The sequence below is a fragment of the Protopterus annectens genome, chromosome 17.part0, assembly GCF_019279795.1.
Source record: "Protopterus annectens isolate FY-2018-M chromosome 17.part0, PAN1.0, whole genome shotgun sequence".
Classification (NCBI taxonomy): domain Eukaryota; kingdom Metazoa; phylum Chordata; order Ceratodontiformes; family Protopteridae; genus Protopterus; species Protopterus annectens.
Genome location: NC_056751.1, coordinates 612,802,694 through 612,819,584, shown reverse-complemented (window position 1 = coordinate 612,819,584; position 16,891 = coordinate 612,802,694). Strand labels below are relative to the sequence as shown.

The 16,891-nt window shown below is 39.4% G+C and overlaps 1 protein-coding gene across 1 annotated transcript in view; it reads right to left on the bottom strand.

Moving 5' to 3' along the window:
* The window catches only part of LOC122791474 (hemicentin-1-like), an 810,132-nt gene that overhangs the window by 490,272 nt on the left and 302,969 nt on the right, over window positions 1-16,891 (bottom strand). Inside the window, exon 7 of the mRNA XM_044059217.1 lies at window positions 11,255-11,614. Coding sequence (XP_043915152.1) covers window positions 11,255-11,614 — 360 coding nt within the window. The remainder of the gene's footprint in view (window positions 1-11,254; window positions 11,615-16,891) is intronic.

The following is a 16,891-nucleotide window of genomic DNA, read 5'->3' as shown; positions in this document are numbered from 1 at the left end:
TTTCAAAACACTTGTGCTGTCTGGATCTCTCTATAATACTATATGTAACCTATTAACATATTCCAGATGAAAACAGAGGTTTAAAAACTTGATGATTTGTATCACAACTCACTGCAGCCAGTATTTATTAAAATGGTGATGAAAATATTCACACTGCCTTTTTCTTTCCCTTTCCCTGGGTTATGTGACTTAGAGCTTGTTTATATATCTCACTGCTATCTCCTCTCTTCCCTGTTTAAAATCCCACCTCAGAACTCACCTCATAACATACCGGCTCTGCCCCTGCACTAACCCTGACTAGCTTTCAATTTGCTACTAGTACTTTCAATTCTCCTGCATACAAATCTTATACTAAAACTTTTCTACAGTCATGCGTAATTTGTATACCCTTAGTCTGTAATTGTTGCTTCTGTAAGAACATGCTAATGCTAATACTATTCTTTTTTTTTACTGAACTAAATTTGTAAATTCTTATATTAATGTTTATATTTGGAGCTTTTCTCCCCGGGCCTCTGCTGAAAATGGACGTATCCAGCTGGACCAGCCCGGTAAACAAATGTAAAATAAAAATAAAAAAAATATATAAGTTGGGAGTAGCAGCCTCTTTCCCTCCACAAAACCTAAGGCAGACTTTGTTCCATACTCATCATCTTCTTTCATTTTCTTTCGGCTGTTCCCGTTAGGGGTCGCCACAGTGGTACTAAGATAAAATAATTTGTTAAATTATTTTAAATTAAGTTATTATTTTAATTCTTTCCATGTGTTGTGGCTGTGATGATTTGTAATGTACTAATTCAATTTTTTTTTCTAGTGTTCATATTCAAGCTGTTGTTACATGACCTAATGTTCCTGTTCATGTTGTATGTGAGGAACCAGGCTGAATCAGAAGAAATCCCACTGCTCATTAAAGATGTCTGACAATGTTACCAACAGTAACAGAGACAAAGATGAGACTGTCACTACATCTCAAAAGTAAGTTAAAATTTCAGAAGCAATGGATTCTTCTGTTAGTCAGCTTTTTAAAGAGCTGTTATCCAAGAGTGCAAAAACAGTGCATTGCAAATAAGAAACAGTAAAATAAATAATATTCTCACCCAGGATGCTATACATGTAAATAAAGTGAAAAGTAATACATGATGCAATGCTAAAAGTAGAAGATACACTGAAATAAGATGTCAGGATGTTAATGTCTGAAGAACTGAAAAAAGCTATATACAGAGTTAATTGGAGCGTGAATGAATCCTGAGAAGTATGAAGCAAATTCAAACTCAGAGAAAATACTTAGAGCCTGCTTTGATTTATTTGATACCTTAGCCTGTTTTCATACATATAAAAAGTACAGTTGTGTACACTTACCATAAATGTAGCTGTTCGAGTGTATTCACTGTTGCAGTCATTACATTTGGGTAATCTGCTGGCAGGTTGCCCTCAGTTGGCCTGATTAACAAAGTCTTGGGTCCTGTGTCGGTTGCTGTCCCTTCTTCCATGATGACAGGTCATCAGGGGTATAAAACATACAGCCGACACCATTCCATCAATTTTTCTTGCCCCAGATGTCAGGTGCCCCCCAAAATGGGGAGCAAAATATATTATATATATATATATATATATATATATATATATATATATATATATAATATACATAATAAAAAATACCAAAACATATACCTCCAAACAAAAGCAAATATACCAAAAAGGCTTTTAAAGATAGTAACAGAAATGATAGGTATAGTTAGAGAAAAAACAGGGGGCTGGAGGGAGGGTAACCAGGACTGCAATAGTGAATACACTCGAACATCTACATTCATGGTAAGTGTACACAACTGTACTATGTTCTTCATGTTTCACTGTTGCAGTCATTACATTTGGGTAAATTCCCAAAGCTATGGTTGAGAGGATGGATTTATACAGCATTAGGAGCAGCAATAAGGCCCTGCAGGACAGCAGTGGCAAAGCCTGCTCTGGATTTAGAGAAGAGAGGCAAATGGTAATGTTTGGTGAACATATGAACTGAGATCCAGGTGGCAGCTTCTAGAATGTCTCTGGTAGGAACCCCTCTGAGAAAGGCTCCAGAAGTGGATGCAGCCCTGGTGAAATGAGATCTGATCCCCTTGGGGACAGGTTTACCATGGTGCATATAACAGAAACAAATACAATGGCTTATCCATTTGGAAATAGTCTGCTTTGAAATAGCCTTTCCCTCTGCCCCTGCAGCCAATGCCACCAGTAATTGTTCAGATTTTCTAAGAGATTTTGTCCTGCTTAAGTAGAATCTTAGTTGTCTGTGTACATCCAATGAATGCAGAATCCACTCACCTTTCTGTGGATTTGTGAAGAAAGTTGGCAGATGAATGGTCTGATTAAGGGCCACACTAGATACTACTTTAGGCATAAAGGGTGGATTGGTCATGAGAACCACCCTGTCCGGGTAAAAAATAATAAAAGGCTCCACTGCCATAAGAGTGTGTAGTTCTGAAATCTTTCTAGCTGAAGTGACTGCTAAAAGAAAAGCTGTTTTCCAAGAGAGAAATTTTAGGTCTGTACTAGCAGCTGGCTCAAAAGGAAGTAGAGTGAGTTTTTTCCAAAGCAAAACTGAGGTCCCATGCAGGAGTTGGTGCTCTCCTGGGAGGTCTTACATTTTTGGCCCCTCTAAGATACTGCTTTAGCAGAGCATGACAAAAGAGGGAAAGCTCTGTGTTGTAATTAGCTGAAATGGCACAGGCATGGATTTTTATGGAAGAAAAAGATAGGCCCTTATGAAGCATCTCAGTTAAGAATTGCAGAATCTGAGGAATATTGGGCATTGCTGTGCTTATTCCTTGTGCTTGGTTCCAGGTACAGAATCTTTTCCATTTGTCAGCATAAGATTTTCTAGTACTAGGCCTTCTAGCCTCCAAAATGACACCCATCACAGGTTTGCTGAGAGATGTAACTGATGAAATTAGTTGATTAGCCATGCTGCAAGATTCAGAGTTTGGAGCTGAGTGTGCAGAATTTGATAGTTCTGCTGAGACAGTAGGTGAGGTGTCTGAGGCAGGTACCACGGAGGAAGATGTGACAAGTTGCGCAGGAGTGGGTACCAGTGTTGGCGAGGCCAGTCTGGAGCAATCAGAATCATTTTTGGTTTTTCCTATCTGACTTAGTAAGACCTTGGAAAGCACAGGCAGAGGGGGAAAGGCATAGACTGATAGGTTTTTCCAGCTGAAGGATAGAGCATCCACTTTCCAAGCTTTTTTGTGATTAATTCTTGTGTAGAATTTGTCCAACTGATAGTTTTGGGGTGAGGCAAAAAGATCTATGTCCGGGCTCCCCCATTTGCATGTCAACATGCTGAAGATTTGCGGATCCTGCTTCCATTCGTGTGGGTCCATAAGATTTCTGCTTAGTTCATCTGTCAGAGTATTTTGCATTCCTGGCAGGAATTGAGCTTGTATATGTATTTGATAAGTCAAGGCTGTGTTCCACAATGCCATGGCTAGTCTGCAAAGGGGGTAGGAATGGGTACCCCCCTTGCTCATTTATGTACAACATGACTGTGGTGTTGTCTGTTTTTATCAGTAGTTGTCCTGGATGAAGGTAGTCCTTGAAGGCTGTCAGAGCATTCTGTACAGCTAGCATCTCTTTCTGATTGATATGTAGGTGCATTTGATTTGGTCTTCATTGGCCCTGAATGCATCTCCCTGCCAGATGCGCCCCCCAAGCATAATCGATTGCGTCTGTAGTCAGGGTTTGGGTGGCAGCGGGTTGAATGAATGACAGTCCCCTGTTTTGGTGGCAGGCCTCTGCTCACCATAGGAACTCTAGCTGCAGGCAAGAAATGATAGGAATCATTGTTTCCAGGCTGTGACAATGTTGACTCCATAAGCTTTTTAGGTACCATTGAAGTTTCCTCATATGCAGTCTTGCATATGGAATTAGAAGAATGCAGGAGGCCATGAAACCCAAGGCCTGCAGAATTTGTCTTGCAGATAGCTGGGTTTTTGTGGACACATGTTTGAAGTAAGTCATCAATTTAATTTGTTTTTCTGGCATAAGGTAAGACATCTGGGCAGTTGTACTCAAGCTTGCACCCAGGAATGTAAGTATTTGAGAGGGTACCAGTTGTGATTTCTTTTCATTTATGGTGTATCCTAGACAAGTTAGAAGTCTTTGTACAAATGCCAGATGTCTTTTAAGAGTGTCCTTGTTTTCTGCCTGAATTAGACAATCGTCCAGGTATGGATAAATTTGAATATTTATTTGCCTGCAAAATGCAATTACTGGTGCCAGGCACTTTGTGAAGACCCTGGGTGCAGTAGATAAGCCAAAGGGCAATGCAGAGAACTGGTAATGCAAATAGCCTGCTTTGAAGCGGAAGTATCTTCTGCAAGATTCCCTGATTGGGATATGCAGGTAAGCCTCATTTAAGTCTAAAGTTACCAACCAGGCATCCTTGCCTGGCATAGGTAGTAACTGTTGGAGAGTCAGCATCTTGAATTTTGGAATGTCCAGAAATGTATTTAGAATGGATAAGTCCAGAATTGGACACCATGATTTGTCTTTTCTGGGTACCAGGAAAAGTCCTGAATAAAAACCTTGTCCCTTTTCCTTTTCTGGTATTGGTTGAATAGCCCCCATATTCATGAGGGACATAACTTGTTTCTGGGCCTCTGCCCACTGATTTGGAGGCAGATCTGGTCATCCATTCGGGATTGGCAACGTGTGGAAATGAAACCTGTATCCCTGGGATACTATATTTAAAACCCATTTGTCCTGGGTAATCAGTTGCCAGTTTCGTGCATGAAGTGCCAGTTTTCACCCCAAAGGGGCAATCAAAAGATAAGTGCTTGGTGATTGCAGTGGAAAGTTATTGAGACTGTTTACCGTAAGAAGGTGCCTTGTTACTTCCAGGTTTGGAGGTGGAGGCACCCCATTGCTTTGTTCTATAAGTTCCTTGCAACTGAAACCTGCAGCCTTTGGAATGTCTGGGTTTGACCTGAGTGGCTCTAGTGGTTACTGGAAAGGACCAGTTCTTAGTAGGCCAGTGCCTACTGAACCTGGATGGCTGCACTTGTAAGAAATCTTTTACAGTTTGCATAGATTTAGCTTTATCTTCCATCTTTTTTCAAAACTTCTTCAGCCTTATTACCAAATAGACTGTCCTCTTGTAAAGGAGCATCCAACAATTTTGCTTTAACATGGTCAGGCAGATTTTGCTCCTTGAGCCAAGCATGCCTTCTTATCACAGATCCAGTTATCGCAGCCCTGCAAGGGGCCTCCAAGGAATCAAAACCACATTGCAAAGTATGTTTTCCAACTTGCTTAGCTGGATGCAATAAATCCTGCAACTCTTTATTTTCCACACAGTCAAAAATCATCATTTTCTGTTTAAGTAAACCCATGACATGCTGCTGATATTTAAGCATATGAAATTGACAGTTTAAAGCCCTGATTGCCAAGGTTGCATGTGTAAACCTTCTTAACCCATCTATCCAGCGGCCTGGAATCTCTATCATAAGGGGTAGGATTTTTAGCAGTAGAAGCCTCAATGCCCTTGGGACCCTAAGAAATGGTTTCAGGGTCAGCAGTAGAGTTTTTAAAGAGGAATTTGTGGGAATCAGGAGCCCTGTAATATCTGTCTGGCTTACTAGGAGACGGAGGCAGGGAATCAGGAGTCATATTGGACTCTGAGAAAACATCAACAATGTCTAGAACAGGAGGTATAGCCAAAGGCCTATGCTGAGGAAGAAGAAGGAAATCCTTAAGTCTCTCTTTAGATTCTGAGAAATCCTGACTCTCCCAGTGAAAGTGTTCCCTTAAGGTATGCAAAGTTTATCCAAAAGAAAAATCCTCAGGAGGAGAAGCAGAAGGGCTGGAATCTTCTGCATCAGAGTCCTCATAAGTGGGAATAGATAATTCCTGATCAGAAGAGGAATCAGAAGAAATAGAAACCTGGTCTGAAGATTCATAGTCAGTGCCTTGCCTAGGCCTCTTGGCAGGAGGGGAATGGGTACCCCTGATCAAGGTAATTAAATCCTCAGCCATTTTGATAATTTGCTTTTAGGCATTGGGGCCTGTACACGTGGTCCAAGCGTAATTGTTTAGACATAGAAGTAGTTTTTGACCTTAGTTTTGAAGATTGCGTCAATATACAAATCTTTAGGCCTGAAAACACCCTCAGAAGCCGGTGCCTGCTCAACGGCTCTGGACCCATCTAAGGTAGAGACATTTGCGGGTTCAATACTTAAAGTAACTTGCGGCATACTGGACTCTGAATGGGTCTCAGTAGAGGCCTGAGAATCAAAAGTAGCGGGTATCAGGGGTTGCGAAAACACCTCACTGAGTACCGGTGAACCAGCAACTGGCTTAGGAGAAGCTTCGTCTTCAATTTTGGACCTCGACGGTCTGTCTCTGTCTTTTTCTTTGCATTTTTTAGGTATTCTGGTAGTCTGATTGCTAACTGACGACATTTCTCGATAGTTAAATCTCAAGCCAAAATATTTAGAAGCAAAAATATACCGACATTTAATAGTGCGTTGATTAAATTTAGCACAAAACCGACAGCAAGGCACTTTGTGGTCAGGGCCTAGGCAAGGAATACAGTACAAATGAAAATCTTTATGCGGTATTTGCTTCCCACAAGTAATACAATTATTAACTTTTACTGACATTGGTAAGGAGCAAGAAAAAGTTTCCCCAACTGGGTGCTTAGCTTTTAGTTGAAGACTTCGGATCTGAAACTCGAAAACAAAAATTTCAGGAGTTGGCTGACAGACACTTGCAAACTGCTTCTGCTTCGGGCACCGCGTGGCAAAAGACTGATGTAATGGCATCGGCTGCATGTTTTATACCCCTAATGACCTGACGTCATGGAAGAAGGGACAGCAACCGACGCAGGATCCAAGACTTTGTTAATCAGGCCGACTAAGAGCAACCTGCCAGCAGATTACGCAAATATAATGACTGCAACAGTGAAACACGAAGAACATCTAAAATTGTCTTCCATGCATCCAAATACTGAGTGTATGCCCAGCCAACCATTATTGCTCCTTAGTAACCACCCTATTGCTCTGAGAGACATGAAATGAGAGACTAGTATCAGGTGTAATTACTTACTCAGCCTGAGCTATCACAATAGGTCAGTTGCATGGTGCATGTGATAAAGTCAGACAAAAGAGAATTTACATTAATCTTAGAAGGCGAAAATCCGAGGTTGCTGTTGTTGTTGTGTCTTTTGGCTTTTCCCGGTTAAGGGTCGCCACAGCGGAACTCTGGTCTGCTAATGATTGGCAGTAGATTTTTTATGTGCCGAGTTGCCGGCCCTGACGCACAACTTTCAACGAAGGTACGCCCAAAAAGCCGAGGCACCAGATGAAATAAACTTACTGGTCACTATACTCTATGGTGTCATGGATTTTTGATGCACATTCCAGCCTTAGTGTGTTTCTTGTATTTAGTGGAAGTGTGGCCTGTGCTTTACAGGTTTTATTTGAACTGGTTTGTAACAAATCTCACTGACTGGATTGCTCTTGGTTCATTAATTTTATATATCACTGTGCTTTAGATTTATTATTGACATATCTGGCTTGTCTACATTCTGTTTGACCTCAGCCCCAGAGAATGGTGCCACTTATTTATTTGACATTTGTTGACCAGGTTGGTCCAACTGGGACAAAGCCCTTTTTCAGTGGAGACCCAGAGAGAAAAGATCCACAGTTAACACAAACATACAAAAGATATATTGATACATATAGTATATACAGATGTAAGCATATATATACAAGAGCAGGTTAACATGAATGGTAATTAGTTAGTATATATCAGCACTTATTAAGGTACAGTGCAGCAGTATAAAGAAATCATACAGGGCAAAGACTAGTGGTTATTGTGTAGTAAAAGGTGGGTGAGTATGGGGTTTTTACGCTTAGTCATTCTACTGTTAAAAGCTATACATCAATACAGATTAATCTGGCTGAGAGTGGGAGAAGAGATAGTAGTATGAAATAATTTAAAAAAGAGTGAGGTTAGGAGCAGAGAGTTAGGTAAGATGGCTTGCAGAGTTGAACAGGAGAGAGAGAGACAGGAGGAAGGTTGGGGTTCCACTTATGTGGAATTGTTCACAAAAACCCTATACAGCTAAAATTATGTCCAAAAGTATGAAAAAATGTTTATAAAAGAACTCATTATAAATGGTGTTATAAATGGCCAGTCTGACACAGCAGTCATGTTTACTTACTTTTTTGATGGATTAGTTCCATTTCATGAGTCAGCCTATATACAAGGCTCACAGATTCATAGGGTCATGCTAAGCTTAGGGCTAGAGGGGCATCAATAAGTGTCACCACTGCCCTCAGACATAACATAAAAAGGTTAGGTTACCCTGGTTAAGACTGCTACCAAATGCTCCCATCCAGCTGACTAGACTGGTTTTCAAGGTAAATAGAAGGTGTCTTTATTTGATGCAACAGTGGAGCCTGTTCTACAGACAAGGGATCTATGGAGTTAGATGCTCTTCACCTATGTTAAGTTTGGAAGAATGTTAACATCTTTGAAATGTAAAAATGATTCTGTGAAGATAGATGAAGTAAAAGAAAGCTGGGCCTTCCACTGCCTGTAAAGTTAGACAGATGTCACCCTTTCAATCTCTAAGAAATAAAATGCAGGGAAATGGCTTTTAGTCTATTGGCATAATTCAGGCTGCCAGGACCTGAGATTTTTTTAGTCAAGGAATGTTTGAGCTTTTTTGAGCTAGTCAATGTGCTTTTGAAAAGTACATCCCAAATGAGGCCTAATAAGAGAGAAATACACTCTTACCAACACATTTTTGGATCCAGAAGAAATACTGTGATACATAAGTTCTGTAGGTTAAAAGGATTTTCTAACTATGGTAGAGGCATGATGGTCAAAAGATAATTTGCTGTCAACATTTGCACTCCATTCTCTAATGATCGTGATAAAAGTAAGGGTGGTAGATTTGCCAAAAGTAACTATACTGCATTTTTTGCATTTAGGTAAGACTGACTGATGCACAGACGTCAGTCTGATCCAGGCCCCAGTGTAGGATGAGTGTTAGACAAGTATTTTACAACTATGCCTATTTTGCGATCATCAGTAAACTTAGTCACAGCACATCAATGCCTAGTTTGACTTCAGCAAAGTAGATGCCAAAGAGTAGGGAGATCAGTGCAGACTCTTTTAAAGCACTTTTAGTAACATTTCTCTTACTTAAGGAGGTGCTACTAACTCTTACAGTGCATAGTGTGATGGCGATGCAGATTTCTGTCCAGCAAGATACATGACTGTTAATGATGAGCTGGGTAAATTTGGTATAATACCAGCATGGGGGATTGTACTGAAAGCCTTGGCAAGGTCACTATAAGCAGTATGGACAGTAAGACTCTCACTGAAGGCTTCGTTGACTATGTCAATAAAATCAACAAGGTTAAGTAGACATGACCACCATTTTACAAATGCAAGCTGGTTAGGGTCCAGAGTACAGGGGTGAATATGTTTCTGCTAATAACTCCACAGTTATGCATTCCATTACCGTACTGATAATTTTAGTGAGACTACTAGCTCTGTAATTATGGGGACTGTCATAGGGTGACCCTTGTGTAATAGTACCACTACAGCTAATCCCCTGGCTTTAGGTATATAAGAAAAAGATTCAGGTGAACAGGCTTGGCAGAGATTGAGATAACAGGTGCATAGCACTTACTAGTAGACACCCAGGAATACAACTGGAACGTGTATTTTTGCTTTTCTGGAAATCTGATTGCATTTTATCCATAGTGATAAAAAAAGGGCTGAAATTGGGAAAAAATGGGAGAACACTGTGATATGTAGGGCATATAAAATTTACTCAAGGTAAAACATTTGAAAAAGTACATTATAGGTGACAGCAAAAATGTCCTAAAACATTCTCTTTCTAAGCACAGGATACTGAAAGTATCAGTCTCAGACAATGGACCCAAATTTACAAGAGCTGAGTTTTTTTTTAAAAAAAAAAACTCGATAAATTGTGGATTCTGTCATTTAAGATCTAATCCACAGTACCTACAAAACAATATCCAGACAAAAAAGAATAATCATGCTACAAAAAGTATTTTAACTGTCAAGAGAAGAAGATAATTACTTTATCACTACTTGAGAATTGAAATACTCTCCTGAGAGTTAATAGATTGTCACAATTACTAATGGGACAAAGATTAAAAACAAAGCTACCATTAAAAATTATGCTGTTTCAGCCTAACAATACTGACTTATTACAAAAGTTAAAAAGAAGACATAAACAGAAAAAGTTTTATGACTGAGGATCAAAAGCATATCAAATCTATTAGAGAAAAAAGGTGTACTAGTAGAATGCCAAGCAACTTGAGTGCTAAGTTCTTTGACAACATGATGGCAGTGACTACTGCAAAATCCCATGTGCCAGGATTATGTAATGAAGGTAAATAATAATGGACTGTATCACAGAAATTGAAATTGTTTAGTCACTATTCTTTCTAATAAAACCAATTAGTGCCATAGATTACCACTTTCTCACAAGGTGACCATTTCTAAAGATGGTGTGGACATTGCTGTGACCTCTGATGAACCTAATGGATATGCCAAGGAGTAGAGCATAGTTCTTAAAGCTTATGAACAAAAGTTTGTATCCATGCTGCCTTTCAAAGACAAATAGAGTGCATAATATTAATTGAAACTAAGTTTAAATATATATTCTTTAATGTCTATTAAAAATTGTAAAGCTACGTGACATATGATGTTATAGCTTTAAATGTCAGAGCAAGCATATATGTTATTAGTGTCATAAGACACAAAGAGTCATTTAGTGCGCTCTTTGGAACTGTCACTTAGTCTGTTTTACCATAGCTGACCCTTCAGTCCCTGAAATGGTTTCTAAACTCACATCACCAATACAGACAAACAAGTGTACAAGTTGACACTGCAACAACTACAGTGATATTATTTCTAGCCTGACTGAAACATTATTTTCTGTCCCTTTAATTATGTATTTCCTTGTAACTTTTTTAAAAGTCTGTACAAGTATGGTGAAAAAAATGTCATGCTTCCAATCTTTCTAAAGCTCTAAAAGGAAAACACAAGATATGTTCCCTCCTAATGGATTCCATAGTGGTCCTATAGCTTTTCATGCTTTCACATGACTGAACTACATAACCTACATAACACCTGATTTGCAAATGTTAATACATATAGCAATGCTTTTTTTCTTACAAATATCATACAGTATGTCCATTAACTGTAGACTAACCTGCAACCTTCAGTTCAATAATTGCAGCCTTTCTGCCATGTTCAGTATGGACAATGCACGTGTAATTCCCGCTGTCTGAAAGCTGAATACTGGACAGTTTCATAGAGATATTTCCGGTACTGAGAAAGTCATCATGCAATTGTCCTTGATTTTGGTAGTGTTCATCCACTTGTTCTACAACGTTCATACCACTTCTGAAGGAATATACTGTCACTGAACTCTGGAGTGGGAACTTTGTTTTAATCCATCTTATTTCAAAGTGATGAGGACTTTTCTTCGCCATCAACATGCAAGGCAACAGCACATCTTCTCCTAAAACACCAACTATAGGATTTCTTGGACCAAGAACAGCAAAATCACCTGCAATAAATTTGTAGTTAGATTTTTATAATTTTTTATCAGTAAATATAATTAATCAAATGTAGATCTAGACAAAAAAAGCAGATTAAGAAGCATAAAAATGCACAGAACGGTCATTTAGTGGTTAACCTTACAACACTTAGTGAATGTCTCCATTCACTCTTCAAGTCTGTGCTTTGAATATTACTTCATGGTCAGCTTCAGTATTTCTGAGGTATATTACACATTCTTTTTTTAATGCATAGTGAAATTTGATAACCGATTTTTATATAACTCAATAACGTGGCAAGTGTTGAACACAACTTGTTGCATACCATTTTTGTAGGATAAACAAATAAATCATTGCCTTTTGTCCTAAGCATTATGCATGGCAGCCATGGAAAAAGGACTCAGCACTCATTATTAGTTGTACATTTTTCTGATTTACTAGGTTATTACTTTATATCAAATTAGAGTGGCTTAATATACACAGCAATATAGTACACAACAAAATCAGCCATGATTCCATGCACTAAACTGCACTAAATCTTATACAACATACTAAAGCAAGAGAATGAAACTGTCAGTTACTGCCAGATCATTGCATGATTTTGCAATAAGTTACATTATTGAATTAGATACTTTCAGATGCTATCATGAAAAGCTAAAATCAATATGCATATACATTGTTTTGTGTATGTTTCCTTAATGGAATTTGACTTTTCCAAAAATACAGAACTACGGATGGTGGATGTGTAAAATAAATCCAAAGAAAAGCAAAATACACCCTGTGGAGGCAAAATTAGAGGAAACAATAATATTTAAAATAGTAAAACTATAGTGAAAACAGTTAAGTGCTTTTGTCTAACAATGAACCAGAAAACTCTTTTAGAACAGTCAAGAAGCAAGATATAATTTAAAAATAGTACTTAGTAAACATGCGACCAAAGATTTTACTCAGTCCTGGCAATTCCACTCATGAAATTCTGAATAATGCCACACACTGGACCTGCTGATATAAAAATCAAATAAAGTATTAACTTTATCTTTATTAAGATCTTCTTTAATCACCTAGAATTGCGTCTGGCTGCTGTCCGATCCTGTCCTAGCATCTTTTCCCTCTGTACACGCTCTCCATTGCACTGTTACAGCAATTAATCTCTGTGAAACTACCTACCTGGTGACAAAGGACCCCATCCAAACACCAGTGGTCCCATCTCTCAGCCTCTATTCCCTGCACCCCCTCTCAAGGAAGATAGAAATACCCGCTCTCCAGTGCACTGTTCCAGCAATTAATCTCTGTGAAACTACCTACCTGGTGACAAAGGACCCCATCCAAACACCTGTGGTCTCATCTCTCAGCCTCTATTCCCTGCATCCTCTCTCAAGGAAGAAAGAAATGCCTGCTCTTCATTGTACTGTTCCAGCAATTAATCTCTGTGAAACTACCTACCTGGTGACAAAGGACCCCATCTAAATACCTGTAGTCTCATCTCTCAGCCTCTATTCCCTGCACCTTCTCTCAAGGAAGAAATAAATACCCGCACTCCATTGCACTGTTCCAGCAAGTAATCTCTGTGAAACTACCTACCTGGTGACAAAGGACCCCGTCCAAACACCTGTGGTCTCCTCTCTCAGCCTCTATTCCCTGCACTCTCTCTCAAGGAAGAAAGAAAGTATGTTACCTATGTCCTGCCTGTAAAGCCTACTACCATCCACTATTGCTTCAGGGGTTCTAAAACATGCTGCAAGCCTGGACAGCCAGCAGCCTTTACCCCCTTCTATCTACCCTGTTACCAAAACACCTCCACTACCTCATAGTAACCCCTCTTACTAGCTTTCCCCTCTTCCCTAATCTGTCACCCTCTAGCTACCATACAGAACTGCCTGCAATACTAGCTCTATCCAGTAGGTGGCACACCCATCCCTTCCTTTATTCTCCTGCTTATCCATCTGTTATTCTTTTATTTACTCTACATTTCTTATGTCCTAGACCTGCTCTGAAACTTTACACTTTACCCTTTACTTTAACTGTCTACACCTTCCTGTTTTCTTATATACTCCTTCTTATCTCTGCTCTTTCCCACTTTAGACTTACCTAACTTACCTTCAGTAACCAGCATCGCTGATTGCTTCTCCTCTAGCTGCTCCATTACCTGTCTCTACCCGCTCCATTTGCCCTATGGCTCACTCCACTCCCCTACCCTACCCCCAATTCTCATCCCCCAGGTGTCCTACTCTTATACTACTTCACCACACCCCTTCCCACCAATCACTGCAAACATTAACATTTCCCATCAACCACCTATTCCCTCCTTTCACCTACCACTCCCTACCTCTCCCACTACACCCTCCACCTCTCCCTAACTACACCTACTTTACTTCCATACATACTTCCCACTTACAGCTGTTACTCACACTCAGACTTCTACCTCCTTTAACTTTAGCCTACCTACTTACCTCCTATAAACACCCATTAAATCCACAACTTCAATACCCCAATAAGCTAACCACCTCTCCTTCTCTACCTATTCTCACTAACCATGTTAATATAACATCTACACCCAGCTATCTACTGCCTAAATATCATAGAACAGCCCACATTAGATACAACTCTCTCAACCCCAGGATATCTCCAAACCTATACTGTAAATCCCCAAATCATAAATTTCAAATACAACTCCTCTCTTTAAAAGATGGAGATATTCACCCAAACCCAGGCCCAACAACTACTACTACTACCACTCAACTCCTCAACCCCAATCCCTCTACTTTTCATTCCCTCACCAAACCACCAAACTACTCTTAATAGCTCACCTCAATGTACGTATTATTAACAAAGTTGCACAACTCCATTATCTAAGTCTACTCCTTTGACATTCTATGTTTAACAGAAACCTGGTTAAAACCTGTTACTAAAGACAATGAAGTCATCCCACCTGGCTATAATATCTTACGACTTGACCATGTAGCTAAGAAGGGTGGTGAGATTGCTATCTTATTTAAATCAGGCCTACAAATTACCACCTATGATTATAAACTACCTCTAATGCTGAAATTCCTATTTCCAAACTTCAAATCAACACTTAAAAATCCATTTATATTATCTGTATCTATCTACCCCCTGGCAATAACAGTGCCACCATAGACGATATCCTTTGCTGGTTATCTCAAAACTTACCCCAAGAAACCATAATCCTAGGGGATTTTCAACATTGATTGAAAATCAATCACCCTACCACCCATATTAACCTATTCAGTTTCTCTCAAACCATTGCCTCCCCTACCAGGATAAAAAATCCTAATAAGAAAGAAAGTACCTTAGATTGGATTCCCACAAATAATCTTCTCCAGACATTTGAAGCTGGAACCCTCCCTGATGATGTGAGTGACCACTCGCTCACTTACATCATCAGGCTTAAGACCAATCTATCCGTTCAAACCATTTGTAGGACAATTAGAACCAAGAAAAACTTTAACCCTGATCTCTTCCAAAATTAACTAAAAGCATGTAACTGGTCTCCCTTAAAATACCTCCCATGGGAGGATGCTGTTAAATACTTTAATTCTAATTTCCTAGCTATACTTGACCACCATACTCCAACCCGCTCTATCAGAATCAGAACTAAATCTGCCCCATGGCTTTCAAAAGAAACCAAGCAAAAAATCCATCTCAGAAATAAACACTGGAATAAATGGTGAATGACTAAAAACCCAGTAGACCAACAAAATTTTAGACAGTTGAGAAATGACACTAAAAAAATCTATACTTTCTGAAAAAGAAACTACTACCTACAATTCCAGCAAACTTTCCATAATAAACCTCAAAAATTCTGGGCGAGTATTAACCAGCTATTACACCTAGGTCAATCTATCACTTCAAACCCACAAGGCACAGACCAGGAAAGTCCCAGGCATACTGCCAATGCCTTTAATACCTTTTTCACTGAAGCCATTCAAACACTTGCCAGTCAGTTATCACCTCAAGGCTTTCCTATATCTAACTCAAACTCTACCCATCCCCCTCCATTTCTCTTCCAACCAGTCCCAACAACATATATTCTTACCCTTATCCAAAAACTGAAACCATCCTTTCCTTCAGCAGAAGAACTACCTGCTGAATATCTACAAAAAGCAGCCAAATCCATTGCCTTTCTCATGTCCATCCTGATCAATAGAACCATCAGTGAAGAACACATCCTTCATATCTGGAAAGTCTCCCATATTATCCCCCTACATAAAGGTGGAAGCTCTACTGAATTCTCCAACTACCGTCCCATAGCCCTACTTTCTCCTTTGGCAAAGATCATGGAAAAATGTATCCACAAGCAAATGCTAGACCATCTAATCCAAAATAATTTACTATCCAGCTGTCAACATGGTTTCAGACCTTCCCACAGCACTACTACTGCCCTGCTCTCCTTTACTGACTGTATCAACAAAAACCGCAACCACAATATGCTTTCCTCTGGATTATTTATTGATCTGTCCAAGGCATTTGATATGGTAAATCACAAGATACTTTTAAATATCCTTACATCCCTATCACTAGATGAACTTGCTATAAAATGGTTCAAGTCCTACTTAGAAAACAGACAACAGACTGTTCTTTGGCACAATATTCTATCTACCCACCTGCCTGTTAACCTTGGTGTCCCTCAAGGATCCATATTAGGGCCCTTACTTTTTTTCTATATTTATCAATGACCTTCACCTAGCAGTCCCCCAACCTACATGCATCCAATACGCAGACGACTCCACTCTATGCTCATGCACAACCACATCTGAACTTCACTCCCTTACTCAAAAAGTGTTTAACACAGTTGAACAATGGTTTACACAGCACTGTCTCCTCCTAAACCCCAAAAAACTAAACTCCTCCTGTTTAATCCCACATGTACACAGCACTGTCTCCTCCTAAACCCCAAAAAACTAAACTCCTCCTTTTTAATCCTACATGTAGGTCCTCCCCAGTAGATTTCACTAACATCCAACAACGGTTTGCTCGTATCCCCAGAACCTACAACCAAACTACTAGGCATCACCATAGACGACAAACCTCAACTTCGACACCCATATCAATAATACTCTAAAAACTGTAACAGAAAACTAGGCTCTCTCTACAGGATCAAACCCTTCATTTCTCCTTCAGCTAGAATAACTATATTGCTCACACTCATCTAATCTCTCCTCTCCTTTATGCCTCACCCATATATACAAATCTATCTAAAACCTACCTCAGTAAAATGGAACATTCCTACAATAACATAGCCAGATTTGCTACAGGAAACCCTTTCA